Source organism: Saccopteryx leptura, chromosome 1 (genome assembly GCF_036850995.1).
Source record: "Saccopteryx leptura isolate mSacLep1 chromosome 1, mSacLep1_pri_phased_curated, whole genome shotgun sequence".
Taxonomy (NCBI): Eukaryota; Metazoa; Chordata; class Mammalia; order Chiroptera; family Emballonuridae; genus Saccopteryx; species Saccopteryx leptura.
In genome coordinates, this window is record NC_089503.1 from 49,488,379 (window position 1) to 49,513,139 (window position 24,761).

The window sequence follows — 24,761 nt, forward strand, 5'->3', positions numbered from 1 at the left end:
ACAAGTTCTTTATAAATTTTGGTTATTAACCCCTTATCAGACATATTGTCAAATATATTCTCCCATTGTGTAGTTTGTCTTTTATTCTGTTCTTATTGTCTTTAGCTGCGCAAAAGCTTTTTAGTTTGATATAGTCCCATTTGTTTATACTGTCTTTTATTTCACTTGCCCATGGAGATAAATCAACAAATATATTGCTGTGAGAGATGTTGGAGAGCTTACTGCCTATGTTTTCTTCTAAGATGCTAATGTTTTTACAGCTTACATTTAAGTCTTTTATCCATTTTGAGTTTATTTTTGTAAATGGTGTAAAATGGTAATCTAGTTTCATTTTTTTTTGCAGGTAGCTGTCCAATTTTCCCAACACCATTTGTTGAAGAGGCTGTCTTTACTCCATTGTATGCTCTTACCTCCTTTGTCAAATATCAGTTGTTCATAAAGGTGTGGGTTTATTTCTGGGTTCTCTGTTCTGTTCCATTGATCTATATGCCCATTCTCATGCGAGTACCAAGCTGTTTTGTGTACAATGGCCTTGTAGTATAACTTGATATCCGGAAGTGTGATACCTCCCACTTTATTCTTCCTTTTCAAGATTGCTGACGCTATTTGTGTTCTCTTTTGGTTTCATATAAATTTCTGGAATATGTATTCTATATCTTTAAAGTATGTCATTAGTATTTTAATTGGTATTGCATTGAATTTATAAATTGCTTTGGGTAATACAGACATTTTAATGATGTTTATTCTTCCTAACCATGAGCACAGTATATGCTTCCACTTGTTTGTATCTTTCCTGATTTCTTTTATCAATGTTTTATAATTTTCCAAGTACAAGTCTTTAATCTCTCTGGTTAAATTTATTCCTAGATACTTTATTGTTTTGGTTGCAATGGTGAAGGGGATTGCTTCCTTCATTTCTCTTTCTGACAGTTCATTGTTAGTGTATAAAAATGCTTCTGATTTCTGAGTATTAATTTATATCCTGCCACCTTGCTGAATTCATTTATCAGGTCCAGTAGTTTTTTGACTGTGACTTTAGGGTTTTCTATTTACAATATCATATCATCTGCAAATAATGATAGTTTTACTTCTTCTTTTCCAATTTGGATGCTTTTTATTTCTTTTTCTTGTCTGATTGCTGTGGCTAGGACTTCCAGAATTATGTTGAATAAGAGTGGTGAAAGGGGGCACCCCTGCTTTGTTTCTGATCTTAAGGGATTACTTTTAATTTTTGCCCATTGAGTATGATGTTGGCTGTGGGTTTGTCATAGATGGTCTTTATCATGTTGAGGTATGTTTCCTGTATTCCCACTTTGCTGAGAGTTTTGATCATGAATGGGTGCTTGACTTTATCAAATGCTTTTTTTTGCATCTATTGAAATTATCATGTGGTTTTTCTCCTTCCTTTTGTTTATGTGTTGAATCACATTGATAGATTTGAAAATATTATATTAGCCTTGCCTCCCAAGAATAAATCCCACTTGATCATGGTGTATGATTTTTTTCATATATTGCTGGATCTGGTTTGCTAATATTTTGTTGAGGATTTTAGCATCTAAAATTATAGGTATATTGGCCTATAATTTTCTCTCTTTGTGTTGTCTTTGCCTGGTTTTGGAATCAGAATTATGCTTGCCTCATAAAAGGAGCTTGGAAGTCTTACTTCTTCTTGAATTTTTTGAAATAGCTTGAGAAGGATAGGAGTTAGTTCTTCTTTGAATATTTGGTAGAGTTCACTTGTGAAGCCATCAGGCCCAGGACTTTTCTTTTTTGGGAGTTTTTTGATAACTTTTTTTTATCTCATTTGTTGTAATCGGTCTGTTTAGGTTTTCTGATTCTTTCAGATTAATTTTTGGAAGATTATATGTTTCAAGGAATTTGTCTATTTCCTCTAGGTTGTCTAGTTTTTTTGGCATACAGTTCTTTATAGTATTTTCTTACAATATTTTGTATTTCTGTTGTGTCGGTTGTTATTTCTCCACTCTCATTTCTAATTTTATTTATTTGACTCCTCTCTTTTTTTCTTGGTGAGTCTGGTTAAAGGTTCATCGATCTTGTTTACCTTTCAGAGAACCAGCTCCTGGAACATCGATCCTCTGTATTGTTTCTTTAGTCTCTATGTCATTTATTTCCACTCTGATCTTTATTATTTTCTTCCTTCTACTACTTCTGGGCTTTACTTGCTTTTCTTTTTTTAGTTCTTTTAGATACAGGGTCAAGTTGTTTATTTGAGCTTTTTCTAGCTTCTTAATGTATGCGTGTAATGCTATGAACTTCCCTTTGAGGATTGCTTTTGCTGTGTCCCATAAATTTTGAGTTGATGTATGCTCATTATCGTTCATTTCTAGGAATTTTTTTCTTTGATCTCATTGTTAACCTATTTGTTATTTAATAATATGCTATTTAGGCCCTGGCCGGTTGGCTCAGCGGTAGAGCGTCGGCCTAGCGTGCGGAGGACCCGGGTTTGATTCCCGGCCAGGGCACACAGGAGAAGCGCCCATTTGCTTCTCCACCCCTCCACTGTGCTTTCCCTCTCTGTCCCTCTCTTCCCCTCCCGCAGCCAAGGCTCCATTGGAGCAAAGATGGCCCGGGCGCTGGGGATGGCTCTGTGGCCTCTGCTCCAGGCGCTAGAGTGGCTCTGGTCGCAACATGGCGACACCCAGGATGGGCAGAGCATCGCCCCCTGGTGGGCAGAGCGTCGCCCCTGGTGGGCGTGCCGGGTGGATCCCGGTCAGGCGCATGCGGGAGTCTGTCTGACTGTCTCTCCCTGTTTCCAGCTTCAGAAAAATGAAAAGAAATAATAATAATAATAATAATAATAATATGCTATTTAGTTTCCAAGTGTTTGAGTATTTTTCAGTTTTTCTGTTGTGGTTGATTTCTAGTTTCATGCCATTGTGATCAGAGAAAGAGCTCGATATGATTTGAATCTTCTTAAATTTGTTGAGACCACTTTTGTGCCATAACATGTGGTCTATCCTAGAGAATATACCATTGGCACTTACTTGAAAAGCATGTATATTCTGCTGCTTTAGGGTAAAAGGTTCTGAAGATATCTGTTAAATCTAGCTAATCTAGTGTGTACTTTAAGTCTGCTGTTTCTTTGTTAATTTTCTTTCTTGCAGATCTATCTAGTGATGTTAGTGGGGTATTGAAATCCCCTACTATTATAGTATTGCTGTTGATCTCGCCCTTTGAATCCATCAAAGTCTGCTTTATATATTTAGGTGCTCCTATATTAGGTGCATAGATATTTATAATAGTTATATCTTCCTGTTGGATTGCTCCCTTTATCATTATGTAGTGACCTTCTTTATCTCTTACCATAGCCTTTGTTTTGAAGTCCATTTTGTCTGATATAGTATTGCTACCCTAGCTTTTTTTTCATTTCCATTTGCATGAAATATTTTTTTTTCCATCCTTTTATTTTCAGTCTATATGCATCTTTTGTTTTAAGGTGTGTCTCTTGTAGACAGCATATGTATGGGTCCTGTTTTCTTATCCACGCAGCTACGCTATGTCTTTTGATTGGATTATTTAATCCATTTACATTTAAGGTTATTATTGATATATAGTTGTTTATTGCCATTTTATTCTTTAAAACTGTATTCCTCTTTTGCTATATTCTTTTTCCCCTTTGATCTGTTTACAACAGGCCCCTTAACATTTCTTGCAGCCTTGGTTTGGTTGTAGTGAATTTCTTGAGTATTTTTTTGTCTGGGAAGCTTTTTATTTGTCCTTCAATTTTAAACAATAGCTTTGCTGGATAAAGTAGTCTTGGTTGTAGGCTCTTGTTCTGCATTACTTTGAGTATTCTTGCTATTCCCTTCTGGACTCAAGTGTTTCTGTTAAGAAGTCAGAAGTCATCCATATGGCAGCTTCTTTGTAGGTGATACCCTTTTTTTTCTAGCAGCTTCTAATGTTTTCTCTTTATCACTTAGCTTTGGTATTTTAATTATGATGTGTCTTGGTGTAGATTTCTTTGGGTTTCTCTTTAATGAAGTTCTCTGTGCTTCTTGAACTTGTGAGACATTTTCCTGTCTTAATTTAGGGAAGTTTTCAGCTATGATATGTTTAAACAAAGTCTCTATCCCTTGTTCTTTCTCTTCTTCATGAACTCCTATGATTCAGATGTTATTTCTCTTCATGTTGTCACAGAGCTCTTTTAGAGTTTCCTCAGACTTTTTGAGTCTCTTTTCTTTTTTCTGCTCTGCTTCTGTGCCTTTATTTATCTTGTCCTCTAACTCACTGATTCGATTCTCAGTTTCATCCATCCTGCTTTTAATTCCTTCCATTGTGTTCTTCATTTCTGATATTGTATTTGTCATTTCTGACTGATTCTTTTTTATTATTTCAATGTCCTTTTTTATATTTGCTATCTCTTTACTTAGGTGTTTCTAATGACCATTTATTGTTGTTCTAAGATCTTTGTGCATCCTAACAATTTTTATTTTAAACTCTGCATCTGGTAATTATGTTACGTATAACTCATTCAGGTCCTTTTCTGGTTATTTCTCTTGATTCATTCGTGTTGCATTTCTCTGCCTTCTCATTTCATCTGTGTAAAAGAAGGTTTTGGCCACTGGGGTCCACTGAATGTGGCCTCTGTGTTCCCTAGTTGTGGTCTGTCTGCAGGCCTGCCAACCTCTCTGCTGCTGCTGCCTAGGGTGTTCAGGTATGTTTTTTAGTTTTTTTGATAGATGCTCAGAATAGGGCTTGCTGGGTCATATGGTAACTCTATTCTTAATCTTTTGAAGAGCCTCCATACACTTTTTCATAATAGCTGTACCAGTGTACACCCAACCAGCAGTGAATGAGGGTTCCTTTCCCTCTACAACCTCTCCAATACTTGTTATTTCTCATCTTGTCAATAATAGCCATTCTAAGAAGTGTGGTGTATAGTGAGATGTAGTTTCAATTTGCATTTCCTTAACAGTAAAGCTGAGAATCTTTTCATATGTCTATTGGTCATTTGTGTGTCTTCTTGGGAGAAGTGTCTTAATTTCTTTTGGGAGAAGTGTCTTTTCAGGTCCTCTGCCCACTTTTTAATTGGGCTGTTTGTTTAGGAGGGCTTGAATTGTATGAGTTCTTTGTATATTTGGATATTAACCCTTGGTCAGAGCTATTGTTTGAAACTATCCTCTCCCATTTGGTTGGTTGCCTTTTGTTTTGTTCATGGTTCTTTTCCTGTGCAGAGGCTTTTTAGTTTGATATAGTCTTATTCATTTATTTTTGCTTTTACTTCCCTTGCCTTTGGAGTCAAATTCATAAAACCCTAAGATCAAGGTCCGTAAGTTTAGGTCCATGTGTTTTCTTTTATGTAATTTATTGTTTCAGGTCTTATATTTATATCTTTGGTCCATTTTGAATTAATTTTTGTACAGGGGACAAACAGCAGTCTAACTTTATATTTTGCATGTAGCTTTCCAATTTTCCCAGCATGGTTTATTGAAGAGGCTTTCTTTTCTCCATTGTTTGTTTTTGGCTCCTTTGTTGAAAATTATTTGCCCATGTACATGGGCTCTCAATTTTGCTTCATTGGTCTCTGTGTTTGTTTTTTTGCCAATACCATGTTGTTTTGATTGTTGTTTTATAGTATAATTTGAAATCAGTGAGTGTGATACCTCCAGTTTTGTCCTTTTCTTTCTCAGGATTGCTTTGGCTTTTGTGATTCCATACAAATCTATACATTTTTGTTCTATTTCTTTTGGAAAGAGAAAGAGGAAGGAGGGGAGAATTGTTGGGGGAGCATCAACTCATTGCTCCACTTAGTTGTGCCACTGATTGCTTCTCATATGTGCCCTGACTGGGGCTTGAACAGGCAACCTTGAGGGTGGAGCCGGTGCCCTCAAATCAGGTTTGCACCGTCAGTGTCAAGACCTGACTGTGGCTTTAACCACCTTGGGTCCAGCTGGTGACCAGTAACCTCAGTGCTCTGGGGTGGTGCTCTATCCACTGTGCCACCAGCCAGAGCTTTGTTCTATCTCTTTAAAAAATAAAAATGGTGGCCTTGGCCAAATTGGTTGATTACAGCTCATCCCAGCATGTCAAGGTTATGGGTTCTATCCCCAATCAACGCACATAAGGAGCAACTGATGAATGCATAAATGAGTGGAACAACAAATTAATCTCTCTCCCTCCCTTTCCCTCTAAAAAAATTTTTTTTTAATTTAAATAGTTACTTTTCATTTATTAGCTGGCATCATTGATAAAGAAGAAAGTTTTTCTCTCACTCTCCCTTTCCCTCACTCTCTCTCACATACACACATCACTTCCCTCCCCCTTATACTATCATGGATACATGGCATTTTACTTCATGTGTTCAATATGTATAATAAATTTTACAAGTTTTTGTTCTTTTTGATGCTCAAATTGTCCCAAAATTGGCAAGTGGAAGCCCCTTCTAGTTGATTTTGTCCTTAATTCCATTACTTTTTTTTAAATCAATTCCTTAGTTTCTGATATAATAACATGCCTCAGGCTCATTTTGTAAATTCTCTGTTCCAGACACACATTCCAAAGATGATGAGGGGGAGAAGAAACTTCTATTATTCAGGTTTAACCCACAGGACAACCAACAGTCACAAGCTCTTGATGATTTCCCCTAACACACACATAGTATACACACACACACACACACACATATATATATTTTTATGGCTTTTTATTGATATTTATAACTCAATCTTTTTTTATTAAGGGAAAGGCAAGGAGACAGAGAGTCAGACTTCTGCATGAGCCCTGACCAGGATCCCCTTGGCAAGCCCCCTACTGGGTGATGTTCTACCCATTTGGGGCTGCTGCTCTGTTGCTTAGCAACTGAACTATTTTAGTGCCTGAGGAGAGGCCATGGAGCCATCCTCAGTACTTGGGGGAGAGAAAAGGGAGAGGGGTAGAGAAGCAGTTGGTTGCTTCTTCCATGTGGCCTGATCAGGAATTGAACCCAAGACTTCCACCTACTGACTCTCTACCACTGAGCCAACTGGCCAGGGCTTATAACTAAAATTTAACAATTCAAGTTTTTCCTTAGTTAACTTTGTATTACTTGTATCTTTCTTTTTCTTTATATGAAACATTTTAGTTACCAATAAATATTATTAATATATTTTCTTGTTCTACAATAGTTTCAAAATTAAAGTCAACATTAGGAATAATAAACCTACTGAGTAGAATTTAAGATATTTTGCATTTCTTTCAGTCTTTGGAAGCTATCCCTCTAAAGATATACTGACAGAGAATTGTGCACAAAAGCACCTTGAAAAAAAAACTCACTACTATGTGTGGTTATATCATCATTTTGAAATAGATTAGCTTTACCTGCTTCTGTTTGATATCTTTGTGAGAATCAGAGTTGTTCTAACCCATATTCTAATGCCAATCCTCAACTTATCCCATGCTTCTTTGTTTTTATAATTTCTTTTTTTATTACTATCTTGTGAAGTCGGGGGAATTAGAATAATTTTAATCCTGATTCTCAATTTTATCCTAATTGTCTTTCTTATTGTTATCTTTGTGAACTTTGAGGATCAGACCTAAGTGCTTTTAAAGTTCCGCATGCACCATCTGTTTCATGCTGTTCCTTCTGCCACAGTGCTCATCCTTTTCCACACAGCTAACTCCTTCTCTTTATTCAAATCTCAAGTGCCATCTTCCCATCTTCTCCAGGAAGCCTTCCTATACCCTTACTTCCACTTTTCCTCTTGGACTCCAACCTTACTCTGTGTTTAATATCTACCAGAGCAATTGGAAGGGAAGGAGAGCCAGGTCCTACCACTTCCAAGTGAGATACACTGTGTCCTAGAACAGTTAGGAATCACAGAACCAGACTGCTATTGCTCTCTCACACTATAAACTAATTCTTACAGATCTTATCTATTCTGCCCACACATTATGCTAGGTCCTACACATTTACTATCTCATTAATTCTCAATAAAAGGACACAAGTGTATTATTTCCACTTTCCAGGAGAGGTACTTGATGCTTAGAGTATACCATGCTATGGTCACAATCAATAAAGGAAAGAGCCAGGATTTAAACTTTAAATCATGTTACTTCCCTGTAACACCTTCCATGGTGATAACATAGGCCCAGAATGGGTCCAGGGCATCAATATTTTCTTCTTTTATTTCAGGTGAGGGGAGGGAAGATAGTGAGGCAGACTCCCACATGTGCCCCAACCGGGATCCACCCGGTAACCCCGTCTGGGGCTGATGCTCAGACCAACCGAGCTCTCCTCAGTGCCTGAGGCTGACACGCTCAGACTATCTAAGCCAGCGGTTCTCAACCTGTGGGTCGCGACCCCAGTGGGGGTCAAACTACCAAAACACATGGGTCGCCTAAAGCCGTTGGAAAATACATATTTATTATACAATACATTTTTAAATAAAATATGTATTTCTGATGGCTTTAGGTGACCCTTGTGTTTTGGTCGCTCGACCCCCGCTGGGGTCGCGACCCACAGGTTGAGAACCGCTGATCTAAGCTATCCTCAGTGCCCAGGGCCATGCTTTAACCAATTGAGCCACTGGCTACAGGAGGAGAAGAAGGAGAAAAGGAGGAGGAAGGGGGAAGCAGATGGTCATTTCTCCTGTGTGCCTTGACCAGGAATCGAACCCGGGATGTCCATACACTGGGCCAGCACTCTATCTACTGAACCACTAGCCAGGGCTAATATTTTCTTAAAGCTTTCAAGATGAGTCTAACCCACAACCAAGGTAGAGAATCACTTTTCCCTTGAAGGTTTCTAAAATCTAATTCTAGGACTCCAAATGCTTCTGGATTCCCCTATTTCACTGCAATCATCCCTGTCTTTATTACTGGATTGTACTATATCCCCCTCTGTATTTCATCCTCCACACACCTCCACTAATAATTATGTTACTCAACCGCTCCACAATCTTGGATAACTTCCCATTTGAGAATATGTGCCTTCTGCACATAAAAGTGGGCGTATATGAGAACTTTTGTATATCAGTTGAGAACTTTTGCATATCAGTTTGTGGACCCAAGTTGAAAATTCCTGCTTCTACAGAATAAATTTCAAATTCTTTAACATGACAGTTATGTATTTCAATACTTTGCCACCAAACTATATTCCCAGTCTCGTGTCCTGCCTTCAGTCTTTCATGCTGCCAATCATATACACATCCTACTCTCCAGCTACACTGTGCTTCTTGTCATATTTCCAACATAACTACACTTTCAAACTTCTGGATTCTTAGATCATGCTTATTCCTGTTAACTGGGATATTCTAGTGCCTCTTCCATATTAAATGAGTTGCTTCCCAGTTCCAGCCATTCTGGGGGGGTTTTCCCCATTAAACATGCTGAATTCATTCAACTTTAGGCTTTTGAACTTCCTTTTCTTCTTACTTGTGATTCTTTTGCCATAGATCTTCAATGACTGGCTACTATCCATTATTCAGGTCTCAGCTTAAGTATCACCTACACAAAAAGATTTTCTCTTATCACCCTATCCAGAGTATCTTCCCCTATTCCCAACCCCTTACAGTTTAATATATATTTATCCTGTTCAATTTTCTTCTCAACATTTAGCATCCTTTGACATTTCTGGCTTTAAAAAAATATATTATCACTGCCCTTCCAACAGCATATTATCTCCTTACAAGCAGGGACTTTGTCTTGTTTGCACCATGTCCCTAGCAACTAGAACAGTGCCTGCACAAAGTTGGAGCTTAATAAATGTGTTGAATGAACATATTAACCCTCCATACCCTTCCCAAATGCCATATGCTCTGTGAATCCCTAGTGATCTCCCCCTATCCTTATCAAAATAGTCTGTCTTCCCAGAAACAGGAACTATGACTTATTTGTCTCTATATTTTCAACTCCCAACACAGTATATTGTGCTCAGTAGTTCCCTACCCATGATATTAAAAAATGTTCATTTTCTGTGGAAAGAATTCAGCATTCCTCAAAAATGGGAAATGTAGCTAAAAGTTCAGGGTAGAGAAAATAAAAAATGATGTCTATCTGAATAGAGGTCTTTCAAAGTAAATGAATAGCATAAAATTCTGACTGAATGCATTTGTAGTCAAATGTTTAATCAGTACTATAATATCCATGACCTTGATCAATAATTTAATTTTCAAAAATAAATGGAATGATTTTTCTTCATAGCTAAAATTCCAGCTGATGCTACCCACTGCCACAAATAACTAGGGATTATAAATGAATGCAAATTAATATTATAATATATTCACGGCTCTGCCATATACTAGTTCTGTGACTTTGGGCAAGTCATTTGGTTTCTCTGAACTTCAATTTCCTTTTATATAAATGAGGGTTTGATAAAATTGTTAAATGAAGTGCTATGATGACTCAGAGCAAAATATTCAACAAGTGTAGTTTCCTCTCTACCACATTCAACAGATTGAAAAGCAAACCTATGTTTCTCCCTTACCTCTCCCTTTCTTTTTTGATGAACATGGAGAAATCTGGTTTTAGTAGATCTTTTTCCTGAAGTGACATCATATCTATTCCTTCCTTCATTTATCAAATGATCATGTGCTACATGCCAAGTATAGTGCAAATATCATGATGACCAAGATAGAGCAGTCGGGAGGAGTATAATGAAAACCGTGACAAGGGAAATACAAGGAAGTACAAGAACATGTACCTAGGGACCCAATCTAGTCATAAAGTCTGCCTAAGAAAGAATGTTCAAGCTGAGACCCGAAGGACAAGTCAGGGTTAGTAATAAAGAGGGAGTAAAGAGTTTTACAGGTGAAGAAAGCATCAGGGTCAAAGGCTTGAGAAAGATGTACGAGAAAGCATATCAAAGAACTGAAGGAATTTCGGTACGGTAGGAAAAATGAGAGTAAGGCTGATCAAATGAGGCTAGTGATGTCAGCAGGGCTAAATCATGTAGGACCTTACAGGCCATGCAGTAGAGGCAGTCACCGAAGGGTTCTAAGGAAGAAAGTGATATGAGTAGATATGTATTTTTTGTAAGACCATTCCAGCTATATGAGGACTAGAGAGGAGTAAGACAGGAAGACCAGTAAGGAGGCTATTATAATAATTACTTATTATTTCACTTTTCCTTCCCCAACAGATATTTGGATTAACTCATGCTTTCCAGAAATTATCACCACCACAGATCCTATATTCAACACTCAAACTGCAATATACACAACAGAAAATGTTGGCAGTGACAATATACACTTGGCATCATCAACTGATGTACCTGACTCTCCTACACTTCCTCTCACTCCTACTCCTGCTCTGACTTCTACTTCTCCGCGGAAAAGAAAATTAATTTGCATAACAGAAGTTTTAATGGAAACTACCACCACATCTACAAAAACTGAATCACATACTGAATATAAAGCAGCATTTAAGAATGAAGATGTTGGGTTTGGAGGTAAAACTTTCTGTATCAGCATTGTGTGTATGTGCGTGTGCACGTGTGTAATAGACAATACATAGAAACTAGGCTGTCTCTAGATTGAGCACTCAGGACCTACCAAATACAAATAAAAGCTTAATGCAAACTCAACTTCCATAGTCATAGAACTTGATAGCTCTAAACAATGTTGATTAAAAATCATAAGTACAAAATAATTTCACTTTTAAAACTCAAAGACTTTTAAAAATAAATTACTATCTATTAATATGTAGAAGTTCTTTGTAAAATATATAATATATACTTGTACCTTAAATGCATATGATTAGAAAGTTTGTTTTCTTATTTAAAAATGAAGGTCTTATACTTAATTAGTTCCAAACTTTCAAGGCCACAGAATAATGGACTTTTTCTGTCATATTGCAACTTATAAAACATAAAGAATATAAGAGGCAAGGCCAAGGGTTCTTATAGGCAAGAAGCAAAGAAGCAGAAGTGGATCCAACATCCTAAGCAATGCCTGTGTAGTCACAGAGAAGACTTTTCTCCTTCACTGTGTCTTGATCATGCATAAGGGGAGTCGCTAGAAGAGCAGTCACAACAATGTCTAAGTGAAGGACCCACACACCATATACGTACTATGTTTCTTCCAGGTGTCCCCACAGCTCTGCTGGTGCTCGCGCTCCTCTTCTTTGCCGCTGCAGCTGGTCTTGGAGTTTGCTACATCAAAAGGTAGAGTTGGGCCCTGGCTGGTTGGCTCAGTGGTGGAGCGTCGGCCTGGCATGCAGAAGTCCCAGGTTCGATTCCCGGCCAGGGCACACAGGAGAAGCACCCATCTGCTTCTCCACCCCTCCCCCTCTCCTTCCTCTCTGTTTCTCTCTTCCTCTCCCGCAGCGAGGCTCCATTGGAGCAAAGATGGCCCGGGCACTGGGGATGGCTCCTTGGCCTCTGCCCCAGGCACTAGAGTGGCTCTGGTCGCGGCAGAGCGACGCCCCAGAGGGGCAGAGCATCGCCCCCTGGTGGGCAGAGTGTCGCCCCCTGGTGGGCGTACCGGGTGGATCCCGGTTGGGTGCATGCGGGAGTCTCTCTGACTGTCTCTCCCCGTTTCCAGCTTCAGAAAAATACGAAAAAAAAAAAAAAAAAAGGTAGAGTTGCTGGCACATCGTTAGTCTTGTAATCTTTGTTAAATCCCTATCTTGTGTTTTTTCAAAGTTGTTAATAGCATTTTTTGGTCAAAATGGAGATAGCAGCCCTCTTATACTGTAAATATTTCTCCCTTATCTCACCGCTCCTCCCTACCACCCAGTCTTTCCTACGATTTCAGCACATATGTATCATATTTGTTAATGGCTGTCCCTTTGGAAATCAAAGGGGGAAAAAGGAAAAGACTGACATCTAGGGGAAAATGTATATGCATTATTTAATTTTTGATTCTTTGCTTTTGGTGGGAGGGTTGTGAGGTCAGCCTAAAATTTGTCCTGTGAGCTTACTATCCCATCTAAATGAATGAATTAGAATGAGGATGTGTTGATGTAATTGAGTGTGCCTGTGTTAGCATCTCTGAAATACTGTAAAGGTACCCAGTGGCTGTACCAGAATAGCCATCACAGACAAAGCCTTATCTATTGTTATCTGTGTTACAAAGAAGTCTCTAACTTTATGTTTGTACCACCTGCAGGTATATAAAGGCCTTCCCTTTTACAAACAAGAATCAGCAGAAGGAAATGATTGAAACCAAAGTAGTGAAGGAGGAGAGGGCCGATGATAGCAACCACAATGAGGAATCAAAGAAAACTGATAAAAAGCCAGAAGAGCCCAAGACTTCACCCAGAACAACAGTGCGATGCCTGGAAGCTGAAGTTTAGATGAGAAAGAATGAAAGAACAGAACTGAGGTTGATTTCTTCCCTGACACATATCTGGGGTCCAGATAGGGAAACTAAAAAGGCCAAAGAACCAAACAAGAATGTCCAGCTTTGCTTCCTAACTGGAATCAGCTCAGGGCTACCTTTGAACTATGTAGGTAACCAAAGTGAATTCCCTTCTTCCTGCACTCCTTGCTGGACCCTGTCCTCTTATCTCCAAAGCTTACCACAGCTTGCCTAGCCTCCTTCTGTCCTAATAATATCCCAGTGGGAAAAAGGAGCATTGCAAAGAACAGGGATCTAAATCAGCTAATCAGAACACATTTGTGAAGAGGCCTCTAGGCTGGCTGTGAATAGGTGAGTTGAGAGCCAAAACACTTCTGAAACCAAGGCTTCTCTATTGACTCCACAGCCCAGATCCCTTTGTCAGTTCTGAAAAGGAAACATTTACACCACCTCACATTCTCTTGAATGAGCCAGGCAGAGCAAAAGAAGGAAGGAAACGTTTAAAAGCTGAAGGCCATAGAGATTCCCGTGACTTGAGACTTGATCTCTGTAAAGCCAAAATAAAAAGAGACAAAGAATGAGGCCAAGGATATTGACAGCATATTGTCAGCAGGGACTATAAATACAGACAAGGTCAAAGTATTCATCTCTGAGTAATTGGAGTAATTTTTAAGAACAGAAACAGATTTTCTTTTCTCTCCTACTGCTACAATTTTTTCTAGAAATATTTACTTTTACAAGTCACACACACACACACACACACACACACACACAATCTCTTACAAATTTCTATTTTTACCTGAGCTATAGAAATTATTACTGAGGGAAATCACTTTGTTAAAAAGCAATGAAATTTAACAAACATTTGCTGAATACCTACTATAATATCTCAGGTTCTGTGTAAAGTGTTACATTCTGTAATTGAGTATTATTCATCAAAAGATTACATATAGTATAATGTTGTCTGAAGTTGTTTTGTTTTGATACCCCTAGCTTATCCACTTTTAAAACAATGTTTTTGCTGAGACTAATCAATTATTTTCTCTAATATGGCAACCATTATAACCTTAATTTATTATTAACATACCTTAAAAGTACATTACCTTTGTACACCAATGTACATTTTTAATGTCATTAACAAATGTATCACTAGCTTTCCTTTTTCTAGCAAGAAGAAACTGAGAGGTGCAGAAATACTTGTAAATATTTGTCCCCCCAAAATAAAATCTTTTAGAAAATTTCTTTACTTTCTTATTTACATAGATGTATTATTATACCTTTCATGTAAAATAAAAGTAAGCTGTTGTTTTCAAAAGTAAAATAACTATGGTAGTTGAACTACAAGTGTAAACCCAATAATATATACATAGCTATATGGGGCTGTTCTTGGCTCATATGGTCTTATGTAGGGAAAACAGCTGTGTTAGTCTTGTTACCTGTTTTCCCGGCTGCAAGTACTTTGCACAATTAGTGCATGAGCACATGGCAGAAAGCCAAGTGTGTGTCTCTATGAAAAGTTATGGTTGCTTTCCCTCAGGGGCTATTCTCCGAGATCACTCTCCCACCACTGCAAGGTGCAGTTCCCCGAGTCCCTCAGCTGCCACCGTGAAGGGTGGTTTTCCTGATCCCTTGCAAAAAGCAGGTTTTTCTTTGTTTATTTGCTCACCTCTCTTTGCGAGCCTCCAATAAACAGGTATGGCACAACACTTTCCGGCTCTGCAGTTCCTCTACCATCTGCCCGAATTCAATGCGAACTTGCTTGGCCTCGGCCACTGGCATTACAACAGGATACTATCATCTTCTGTTAATTTAGACAGGTGTATGCCCTACCCAGGAAGTAGGGGGAAGGAGAACAATCCAATCAGCCACAAATAATCATCACATAGCCCAAATGTCAATTGCAAACATACTGATGAAATATGTGACTTATCATTATGCAAGGGAAGAAGGAAGAAAGGAAGAAAGGTAGGAAAGGAGAGAAGAAGACAGGGAGAGAGGAAGGGAGGAAAAGCTAACATTTATTGTGCACAAGTTAAGTGACAGTCATTTTCACATTTTTGTCCCATTTAATTGCCACATCTTTCCTGAGAAAAAGTTTTACAATCATCTTTTTTTATTTATGATTTAAATTTATTGTGTTTACATAGATTCAAGTGTCCCACCGAATATATCTCCCCCCACGCCTATGTTCCCTTGTGCCCTCCCTGTGCCCTCCCTTTGCCCCCTCCCCCCAATTCCTTTCCCCCTTCCCTCCAGGATTTGCTGTCCCGTTCTCTATACTGCTGTGTTATGTATATATAATTTCACTAATCTCTTTCCCTTCTCTGATCCCATCTTCTATTCCACTTTGCCTCTGACTGCTTTCCCTCTGGTCCCTTTGATCCCGCCTCGGCCTCTCTTCTGTTCCTCAGTTCACATTGTTCTTTGGATTCCTCAAATGAGTGAGGTCATATGATATTTTTCTTTCTCTGCCTGGCTTCTTTCACTAAGCATAATAGTTTCCAGGTCCATCCATTTTGTCACAAAAGGTAAGATTTCCTTCTTCCTCACGGCCGTGTAGTATTCCATTGTGTATATGTACCACTGCTTTTTTTTTTTTTTTTTAATAATTTTATTTTTTTAATGGGGTGACATCAATAAATCTGGATACATATATTCAAAGATAACAAGTCCAGGTTATCTTGTCATTCAATTATGTTGCATACCCATCACCCAAAGAGAGATTGTCCTCTGTCACCTTCTATCTTGTTTTCTTTGTGCCCCTCCCCCTCCCCCTTTCCCTCTCCCATTCCCCCCTCCCCCCCGTAACCACCACACTCTTATCAATGTCTCTTAGTTTCACTTTTATGTCCCACCTACGTATGGAATAATGCAGTTCCTGGTTTTTTCTGATTTACTTATTTCGCTTCGTATCATGTTATCAAGATCCCACCATTTTGCTGTAAATGTTCCGATGTCATCATTTCTTATGGCTGAGTAGTATTCCATAGTGTATATGTGCCACATCTTCTTTATCCAGTCATCTATTGACGGGATTTTTGGTTGTTTCCATGTCCTGGCCACTGTGAACAATGCTGCAATAAACATGGGGCTACATGTGTCTTTACGTATCAATGTTTCTGAGTTTTGGGGGTATATACCCAGTAGAGGGATTGCTGGGTCATAAGGTAGTTCTATTTTCAGTTTTTTGAGGAACCACCATACTTTCTTCCATAATGGTTGTACTACTTTACATTCCCACCAACAGTGTATGAGGGTTCCTTTTTCTCCACAGCCTCTCCAACATTTGCAATTACCTGTCTTGCTAATAATAGCTAATCGAACAGGTGTGAGGTGGTATCTCATTGCAGTTTTGATTTGCATTTCTCTAATAGCTAAAGAAAATGAGCATCTTTTCATATATCTGTTGGCCATTTGTATTTCTTCCTGGGAGAAGTGTCTGTTCATATCCTCTTCCCATTTTTTTATTGGATTGTTTGTTTGTTTGTTGTTGAGTTTTATGAGTTCTTTGTATATTTTGGATATTAGGCCCTTATCTGAGCTGTTGTTTGAAAATATCATTTCCCATTTAGTTGGCTTTCTGTTTATTTTGTTATCAGTTTCTCTTGCTGAGCAAAAACTTAGTCTGATGTAGTCCCATTCATTAATTTTTGCCTTCACTTCTCTTGCCTGTGGAGTCAAATTCATAAAATGCTCTTTAAAACCCAGGTCCATGAGTTGAGTACCTATGTCTTCTTCTATGTATTTAATTGTTTCAGGTCTTATGTTTAGATCTTTGATCCATTTTGAGTGAATTTTTGTACGGGGGGAGAGACTGTAGTCCAGTTTCATTCTTTTGCATGTGGCTTTCCAGTTTTCCCAGCACCATTTATTGAAGAGGCTTTCTTTTCTCCATTGTGTGTTGTTGGCCCCTTTATCAAAAATTATTTGACTATATATATGTGGTTTTATTTCTGGACTTTCTATTCTGTTCCATTGGTCTGAGTGTCTATTTTTCTGCCAATACCATGCTGTTTTGATTGTCGTGGCCCTATAATATAGTTTGAAGTCAGGTATTGTAATGCCCCCAGCTTCATTCTTTTTCTTTAGGATTGCTTTGGCTATTCGGGGTTTTTTATAGTTCCATATAAATCTGATAATTTTTTGCTCTATTTCTTTAAAAAACGTCATTGGAAGTTTGATGGGAATTGCATTAAATTTGTAAATTGCTTTGGGTAATATAGCCATCTTGATTATATTTATTCTTCCTAGCCAAGAACAAGGTATATTCTTCCATCTCATTATATCTTTTTCGATTTCCCTTAACAATGGTTTATAGTTTTCATTATATAAGTCCTTTACATTCTTTGTTATGTTTATTCCTAAGTATTTTATTTTTTTTTGTTGCAATCGTGAAAGGGATTATTCTTTTGAGTTCGTTCTCAATTGTTTCATTGTTGGCATATAGAAAGGCTATTGACTTTTGTATGTTAATTTTGTATCCTGCGACCTTACTGTATTGGCTTATTGTTTCTAGTAGTCTTTTTGTGGATTCTTTGGGGTTTTCGATGTATAGGATCATATCACCTGCAAAAAGTGATACCTTTACTTCTTCTTTTCCGATATGGATGCCTTTTATTTCTTTGTCTTGTCTGATTGCTCTGGCTAGAACCTCTAGTACCACATTAAATAAGAGTGGAGAGAGTGGACAACCCTGTCTTGTTCCTGATTTAAGGGGGAAAGCCTTCAGTTTAATGCCATTTAATATGATGTTAGCTGATGGTTTATCATATATGGCCTTTATCATGTTGAGATATTTTCCTTCTATACCCATTTTGTTGAGAGTCTTAAACATAAAATTGTGTTGTATTTTATCGAAAGCCTTTTCTGCGTCTATTGATAAGATCATGTGGTTTTTGTTCTTTGTTTTGTTGATATGGTGTATTACGTTAACCGTTTTACGTATGTTGAACCATCCTTGAGATTCTGGGATGAATCTCACTTGATCATGATGTATTATTTTTTTAATATGTTGTTGTATTCGATTTGCTAGTATTTTGTTTAGTATTTTAGCATCTGTATTCATTAGAGATATTGGTCTGTAGTTTTCTTTTTTTGTGCCATCCTTGCCTGGTTTTGGTATGAGGGTTATGTTGGCCTCATAAAATGTGTTTGGAAGTACTGCTTCTTCTTCAATTTTTTGGAAGACTTTGAGTAGAATAGGAACCAAGTCTTCTTTGAATGTTTGATAAAATTCGCTGGTATAGCCGTCAGGGCCTGGACTTTTATTTTTGGGGAGGTTTTTAATGATTTTTTCTATTTCTTCTCTACTGATAGGTCTGTTTAGGCTTTCTGCTTCTTCTTGACTCAGTCTAGGAAGGTTGTATTGTTCTAGGAATTTATCCATTTCTTCTAGGTTGTTGAATATAGTGGCATAAAGTTTTTCATAGTATTCTACAATAATTCTTTGTATGTCTACAGTGTCCGTGGTGATTTCTCCTCTTTCATTTTGGATTTTGTTTATATGAGTTCTTTCTCTTTTTTCCTTGGTAAGTCTTGCCAAGGGTTTGTCAATTTTGTTGATCTTTTCAAAGAACCAGCTCCTTGTTCTATTAATTTTTTCTATAGTTTTTCTGTTCTCTAATTCATTTATTTCTGCTCTGATTTTTTTTTTTTTTCATTTTTCTGAAGCTGGAAACAGGGAGAGACAGTCAGACAGACTCCCGCATGCGCCCGACCGGGATCCACCCGGCACGCCCACCAGGGGTGACGCTCTGCCCACCAGGGGGCGGTGCTCTGCCCATCCTGGGCGTCGCCATATTGCGACCAGAGCCACTCTAGCGCCTGGGGCAGAGGCCACAGTCTGCTCTGATTTTTATTATCTCCTTTCTTCGGCTGGTTTTGGGTTATCTTTGTTCTTCTTTTTCTAGTTCCTTAAGGTGGGAAGTTAAGTGGTTCACTTGGGCTCTCTCTTGTTTGTTCATATATGCCTGAAGTGATATGAACTTCCCTCTTATCACTGCTTTTGCTGCATCCCATAGATTCTGATATGTCGTATTGTCATTTTCATTAGTCTGTATATATCTTTTGATCTCTGCACTTATTTCTTCTTTGACCCATTCATTTTTTAAAAGTATGTTGTTTAGTTTCCACATTTTTGTGGGGGTTTTTTCCTCTTTTTTGCAGTTGAATTCTAGTTTCAAGGCTTTATGATCAGAAAATATGCTTGGTACAACTTCAATTTTTCTGAATTTGCTGATGTTGTTTTTGTGGCCCAACATATGGTCAATTCTTGAGAATGATCCATTGTACCACTGCTTTTTAATCCACTGTCCACTAACGGACACTTGGGCTGTTTCCAGATCTTGGCTATTGTAAACAATGCTGCAATAAACATGGGGTTACATTTCTTCTTTTGAATCAATGATTTGGTATTCAAAGGCTATATTCCTAAAAGTGGGATAGCTGGGTCAAAGGGCAGTTTCATTTTTAATTTTTTGAGGAATCTTCATACTGTTTTCCACAGTGGCTGCACCAGTCTGCATTCCCACCAGCAGTGCAGGAGAGTTCCCTTTTCTCCACACCCTCTCCAACACTTGCTATATGTTGTTTTGTTAATGAGCGCCATTCTGACAGGTGTGAGGTGGTATCTCATTGTGGTTTTAATTTGCATTTCTCTAATGATTAGAGATGTTGAAAATTTTTTCACTTGCCTATTGGCCTTTTGTATGTCCTCTTTGGAGAAGTGTCTATTCATTTCTTTTGCTGATTTTTTGATTGAATTGTTTACCTTCCTGGTGTTGAGTTTTACAAGTTCTTTATAAATTTTGGTTATTAACCCCTTATCAGATGTATTGACAAATATATTCTCCTATTGTGTGGGTTGTCTTTTTATTTTGTTAATGGTGTCTTTCGCTGTGCAAAAACTTTTTAGTTTTATATAGTTCCATTTGTTCATCCTATCCTTTATTTCACTTGCCCGTGGAGATAAATCAGCAAAAATATTGCTACGAGAGATATCGGAGAGTTTACTGCCTATGTTTTCTTCTAAGATCTTCATGGTTTCACGACTAACATATAAGTCTTTTATCCATTTTGAGTTTATTTTTTGTGAATGGTGTAAGTTGATGATCCAGTTTCATTTTTTTGCAAGTACCTGTCCAATTTTCCAAACACCATTTGTTAGAGACTATCTTTACTCCATTGTATGCTCTTACCTCCTTTGTCAAATATCAATTGTCCATATAGGTGTGGGTTTATATCTGGGTTCTCTGTTCCATTTCATTGATCTATATGCCTGTTCTTATGCCAGTACCAAGCTGTTTTGAGTATGATGGCTTTGTAGTATAACTTGATATCAGGAAGTGTGGTACCACCCACTTTATTCTTCTTTTTCAAGATTGCTGAGGATATTTGTGTTCTTTTTTTGGTTCCATATAAATTTTTGGAATTTTTGTTCTATATCTTTGAAGTATGCCATTGGTATTTTAATAGGAATTGCATTGAATTTATAAATTGCTTTGGGTAATATAGACATTTTAATGATGTTTATTTTTATCCATAAACATGGTATATGCTTCCACTTGTTTGTATCTTCCTTGATTTCTTTTATCAATGTTTTATAATTTTTTGAGTACAAGTCTTTAACCTCCTTGGTTAAATTTACTCCTAGGTACTTTATGTTTTCTTGTTGCAATAGTGAAGGGGATTGTTTCCTTAATTTCTCTTTCTGACCTTTCATTGTTGGTGTATAAAAATGCCACTGCCTGACAAGGCGGTGGGTGCAGTGGATAGAGTGTCAAACTGGGATGCGGAGGACCCAGGTTTGAGACCCCAAGGTTGCCAGCTTGAGCGTGGGCTCATCTGGTTTGAGCAAAGCTCACCAGCTTGGACCCAAGGTCACTGGCTTGAGCAAAGGGTTACTCAGTCTGCTGTAGCCCCACGGTCAAAGCATATATGAGAAAGCAATCAATGAACAACTAAGGTATCACAACGAAAAACTGATGATTGATGCTTCTTATCTCGTTCCATTCCTGTCTATCTGTCCCTACCTATCCCTCTCTCTGACTCTCTCTCTGTCTATGTAAAAAAAAAATGCCACTGATTTCTGAATATTTATTTTATATCATGCCACCTTGTTGAATTCATTTATGAGGTCCAGTAGTTTTTTGACTGAGACTTTAGAGTTTTCTATGTACAGTATCATATCATCTGCAAATAATAATAGTTTTACTTCTTCTTTTCCAATTTGGATGCCTTTTATCTCTTCTTCTTGTCTGATTGCTGTGGCTAGGACTTCCAGAACTATGTTGAATAATTGTGGTAAAAGGGGGCACCCCTGCCTTATTCCTGATTTTAAGGGGATTGCTTTTAATTTTTGCCCATTGATTATGATGTTGGCTGTGGGTTTGTTATAGATGGCCCTTATCATGTTGAGGTTTGATCCCTGTATCCTCACTTTGCTGAGAGTTTTGATCATAAATAGTTGCTGGATTTTATCAAATACTTTTTCTGCATCTATTGATATTATCATGTGATTTTTATCCTTCCTTTTGTTTATGTGTTGAATCACATTGACTGATTTGCAAATATTGTACCAACCTTGTCTCCGCAAAATAAATGTCACCTGATCATGATGTATAATTTTTTTCATGTATTGCTGGATCAGTTTGCTAATATTTTGTTGAGAATGTTAGCATCTAAGTTCCTCAGGGATATTGGTCTATAATTTTCTTTCTTTGTAGTGTCTTTTCCTGGTTTTGGAATCAGTATTATGCTTGCCTCATAAAAGGAGCTTGGAAGTCTTCCCTCCTCTTGAATTTTTTGAAATAGCTTGAGAAGGATAAGAGTTAGTTCTTCTTTGAATATTTGGTAAAATTCACCTGTGAAGCCATCTGGCTCAGGACTTTTGTTTGTTGAGAGTTTTTTGATAACTGTTTCAATCTCATTTGATGAAATTGGTCTGTTTAGGTTTTCAGATTCTTCTATATTGATTTTTGAAAGATTATATGTTTCGAGGAATTTGTTCATTTCACCTAGGTTGTCTAATAATGGCATACAGTTCTTCATAGTATTTTTTTACAATCCTTTGTATTTCTGCTGTGTCAGTTGTTACTTCTCTCTCATTTCTAATTTTATTTATTTGAGTCCTCTCTCTTTTTTTCTTTGTGAGTCTGGTTAAAGGTTCATCGGTCTTGCTTACCTTTTCATTGATCCTCTGTATTGTTTCTTTAGGCTCTATGTCATTTATTTCCACTCTGATCTTTATTATTTCCTTCCTTCTACTTCCTCTGGGTTTTACTTGCTGTTCTTTTTCTAGTTCTTTTAGTTGCAGGGTTAAATTGTTTATTTCAGCTTTTTCTAGCTTCTTAAGGTATGCCTGTAGTGCTATAAGCTTCCCTCTTGGGACTGCTTTTGCTGTGACCCATACATTTTGAGTTGTTGTATGTTTGTTTTCATTTGTTTCAAGGAAATTTTTTTATTTCTTCCTTGATCTCATTGTTAACCCATTTGTTATTTAATAGCATGCTATTTAGTTTCCAAGTGTTTGAGTGTTATTCAGTTTTTCTATTGTAGTTTATTTATAGTTTCATGCCACTATGATCATAGAAGATGCTTGGTATGATTTCAATCTTCATAAATTTATTGAGACTCGTTTTGTGTCCTAACATGTGGTCTATCCTAGAGAATGTACCATGAACACTTGAAAAGAATGTATATTCTGATGCTTTAGGGTAAAATGTTCTGAAGATATCTATTAAATGCAGTTGATCTGGTGTGTTCTTAAAGTCATTTTTAATTTTCTTTTTTAATTTTCTTTTTTAATTTTCTCTCTTGAAGATCTATCCAGTGATGTTAGTGGTGTATTAAAATCCCCTACTATTATAGTATTGCTGTTGAGCTCACCCTTTCTGTCCATCAAAATCTGCTTTATATATTTAGGTGCTCCTATATTAGGTGCAAGATATTTATAATAGTTTTATCTTCCTGTTGGATTGCTCTCTTTATCATTATGTAGTGACCTTCTTTATCCCTTACTATAGCCTTTGTTTTAAAGTCTATTTTGTCAGATAGAGGTATTGCTACCCAGCTTTTTTTTTTCATTTCCATTTGCATGAAATCTTTTTTTCCATCCTTTTACTTTCAGTCTATGTGTATCTTTTGTTTTGAGGTGGGTCTCTTGTAGACAGCATATGTATGGGTCCTGTTTCTTATCCATGCAGCTACCCTATGTCTTTTGATTGGAGCATTTAATCCATTTACCTTTAAGATTATTATTGATATGTAGTTGTTTATTGCCATTTTGTTCTTTAAATCTACATTCCTCTTTTACTAGATTTTCCCCCTCTTTGTTCTGTTTACAGCAGGCCCCTTAACATTTCCTGTAGCATTGGTTTGGTTGTGGTGAATTCCTTGAGTTTTGTGGGGTGTTTTTTTTTTGTTTGTTTGTTTGTTTTGTCTGGGAAGCTTTTTATTTCTCCTTCAATTTTAAATGATAGCCTTGCTGGATAGAGAAGTCTTGGTTGTAGGCTCTTGTTTTGCAGTACTTTGAATATTTCTTGCCATTCCCTTCTGGCCTCTAATATATCTGTTGAGAAGTCAGATGTCATCCTTACAGGGGCTCCTCTGTAGGTAATTGACTGCTTTTCTTCCACAGCTTTTAGTATTCTTTCTTTATCTTTTAACTTTGGTATTTTAATTATGATGTGTCTTGGTGTGGGCCTCTTTGGGTTCATCCTTAATGGGACTGTCTGTGCTTCTTGTGACTTTTTCTTCATCAATTTAGGGAAGTTTTCCGCTATGATTTCTTCAATCAGACTTTCCCTTGATCTTTCTCTTCTCCTTCAGGAACCCCTATGATGCGGATGTTGTTCCTCTTCATGTTTCACAGAGCTCTCTTAGAGTTTCCTCAGACTTTTTGAGCCTCTTTTCTTTTTGCTGCTCTGCTTCCATGCTTTCATTAATCTTGTCCTCTAAATCTCTTTTTCAATCCTCACCTTCATCCATCCTGCTTTTAATTCCTTCTAGTGTGGTCTCCATTTCTGATATTTTATTTGTCACTTCTGACTGCTTCTTTTTTATTATTTCCATGTCCTTTTTGATACTTGCTATCTATTTAGGTACTCATTATGTCCACCCATTGTTGCTCTAAGATCTTTGAGCATCCTAACAATCATTATTTTAAACTCTGCATTCAGTAATTGGTTATTTCCATCTCATTCAGATCTTTTTCTAGATATTTCTCTTGTTGATTCATTTGGGTTGCATTTCTCTGCCTTCCAATTTTGTCTGTGTATAGGAAGGGTGTGACAACAAGAGTCCTATGGGTGTGGCCTCTGTGTTCCCTAGGTGTGGTCTGACTGCAGGCCTGCCACCCCCTCTGCTGCTGCCTCCGGCCTTGGGGCATGGACTTAGTGGGGCGCTGTGGCTTCTGCCTCGCCTCCATGGGTGGGACTGCATTTGCATGCCCGGGCTGCAAGCCTTGGCTGGCACCCAGCCTCCACCCTACCCCCACGGGCAGGACTGGGCTAGCGTACCCAGCTG

The 24,761-nt window shown here is 37.7% G+C and overlaps 1 protein-coding gene across 1 annotated transcript in view; it reads left to right on the forward strand.

Moving 5' to 3' along the window:
- Positions 1-14,934, forward strand: part of LYVE1 (lymphatic vessel endothelial hyaluronan receptor 1) — a 29,745-nt gene extending 14,811 nt beyond the window's left edge. Inside the window, exons 4-6 of the mRNA XM_066365859.1 lie at positions 11,078-11,386; positions 12,022-12,100; positions 13,047-14,934. Of these exons, the coding sequence (XP_066221956.1) occupies positions 11,078-11,386; positions 12,022-12,100; positions 13,047-13,233 (575 nt within the window). The 3' untranslated portion in view covers positions 13,234-14,934. The remainder of the gene's footprint in view (positions 1-11,077; positions 11,387-12,021; positions 12,101-13,046) is intronic.
- The last annotated feature ends 9,827 nt before the right edge of the window (positions 14,935-24,761 follow it).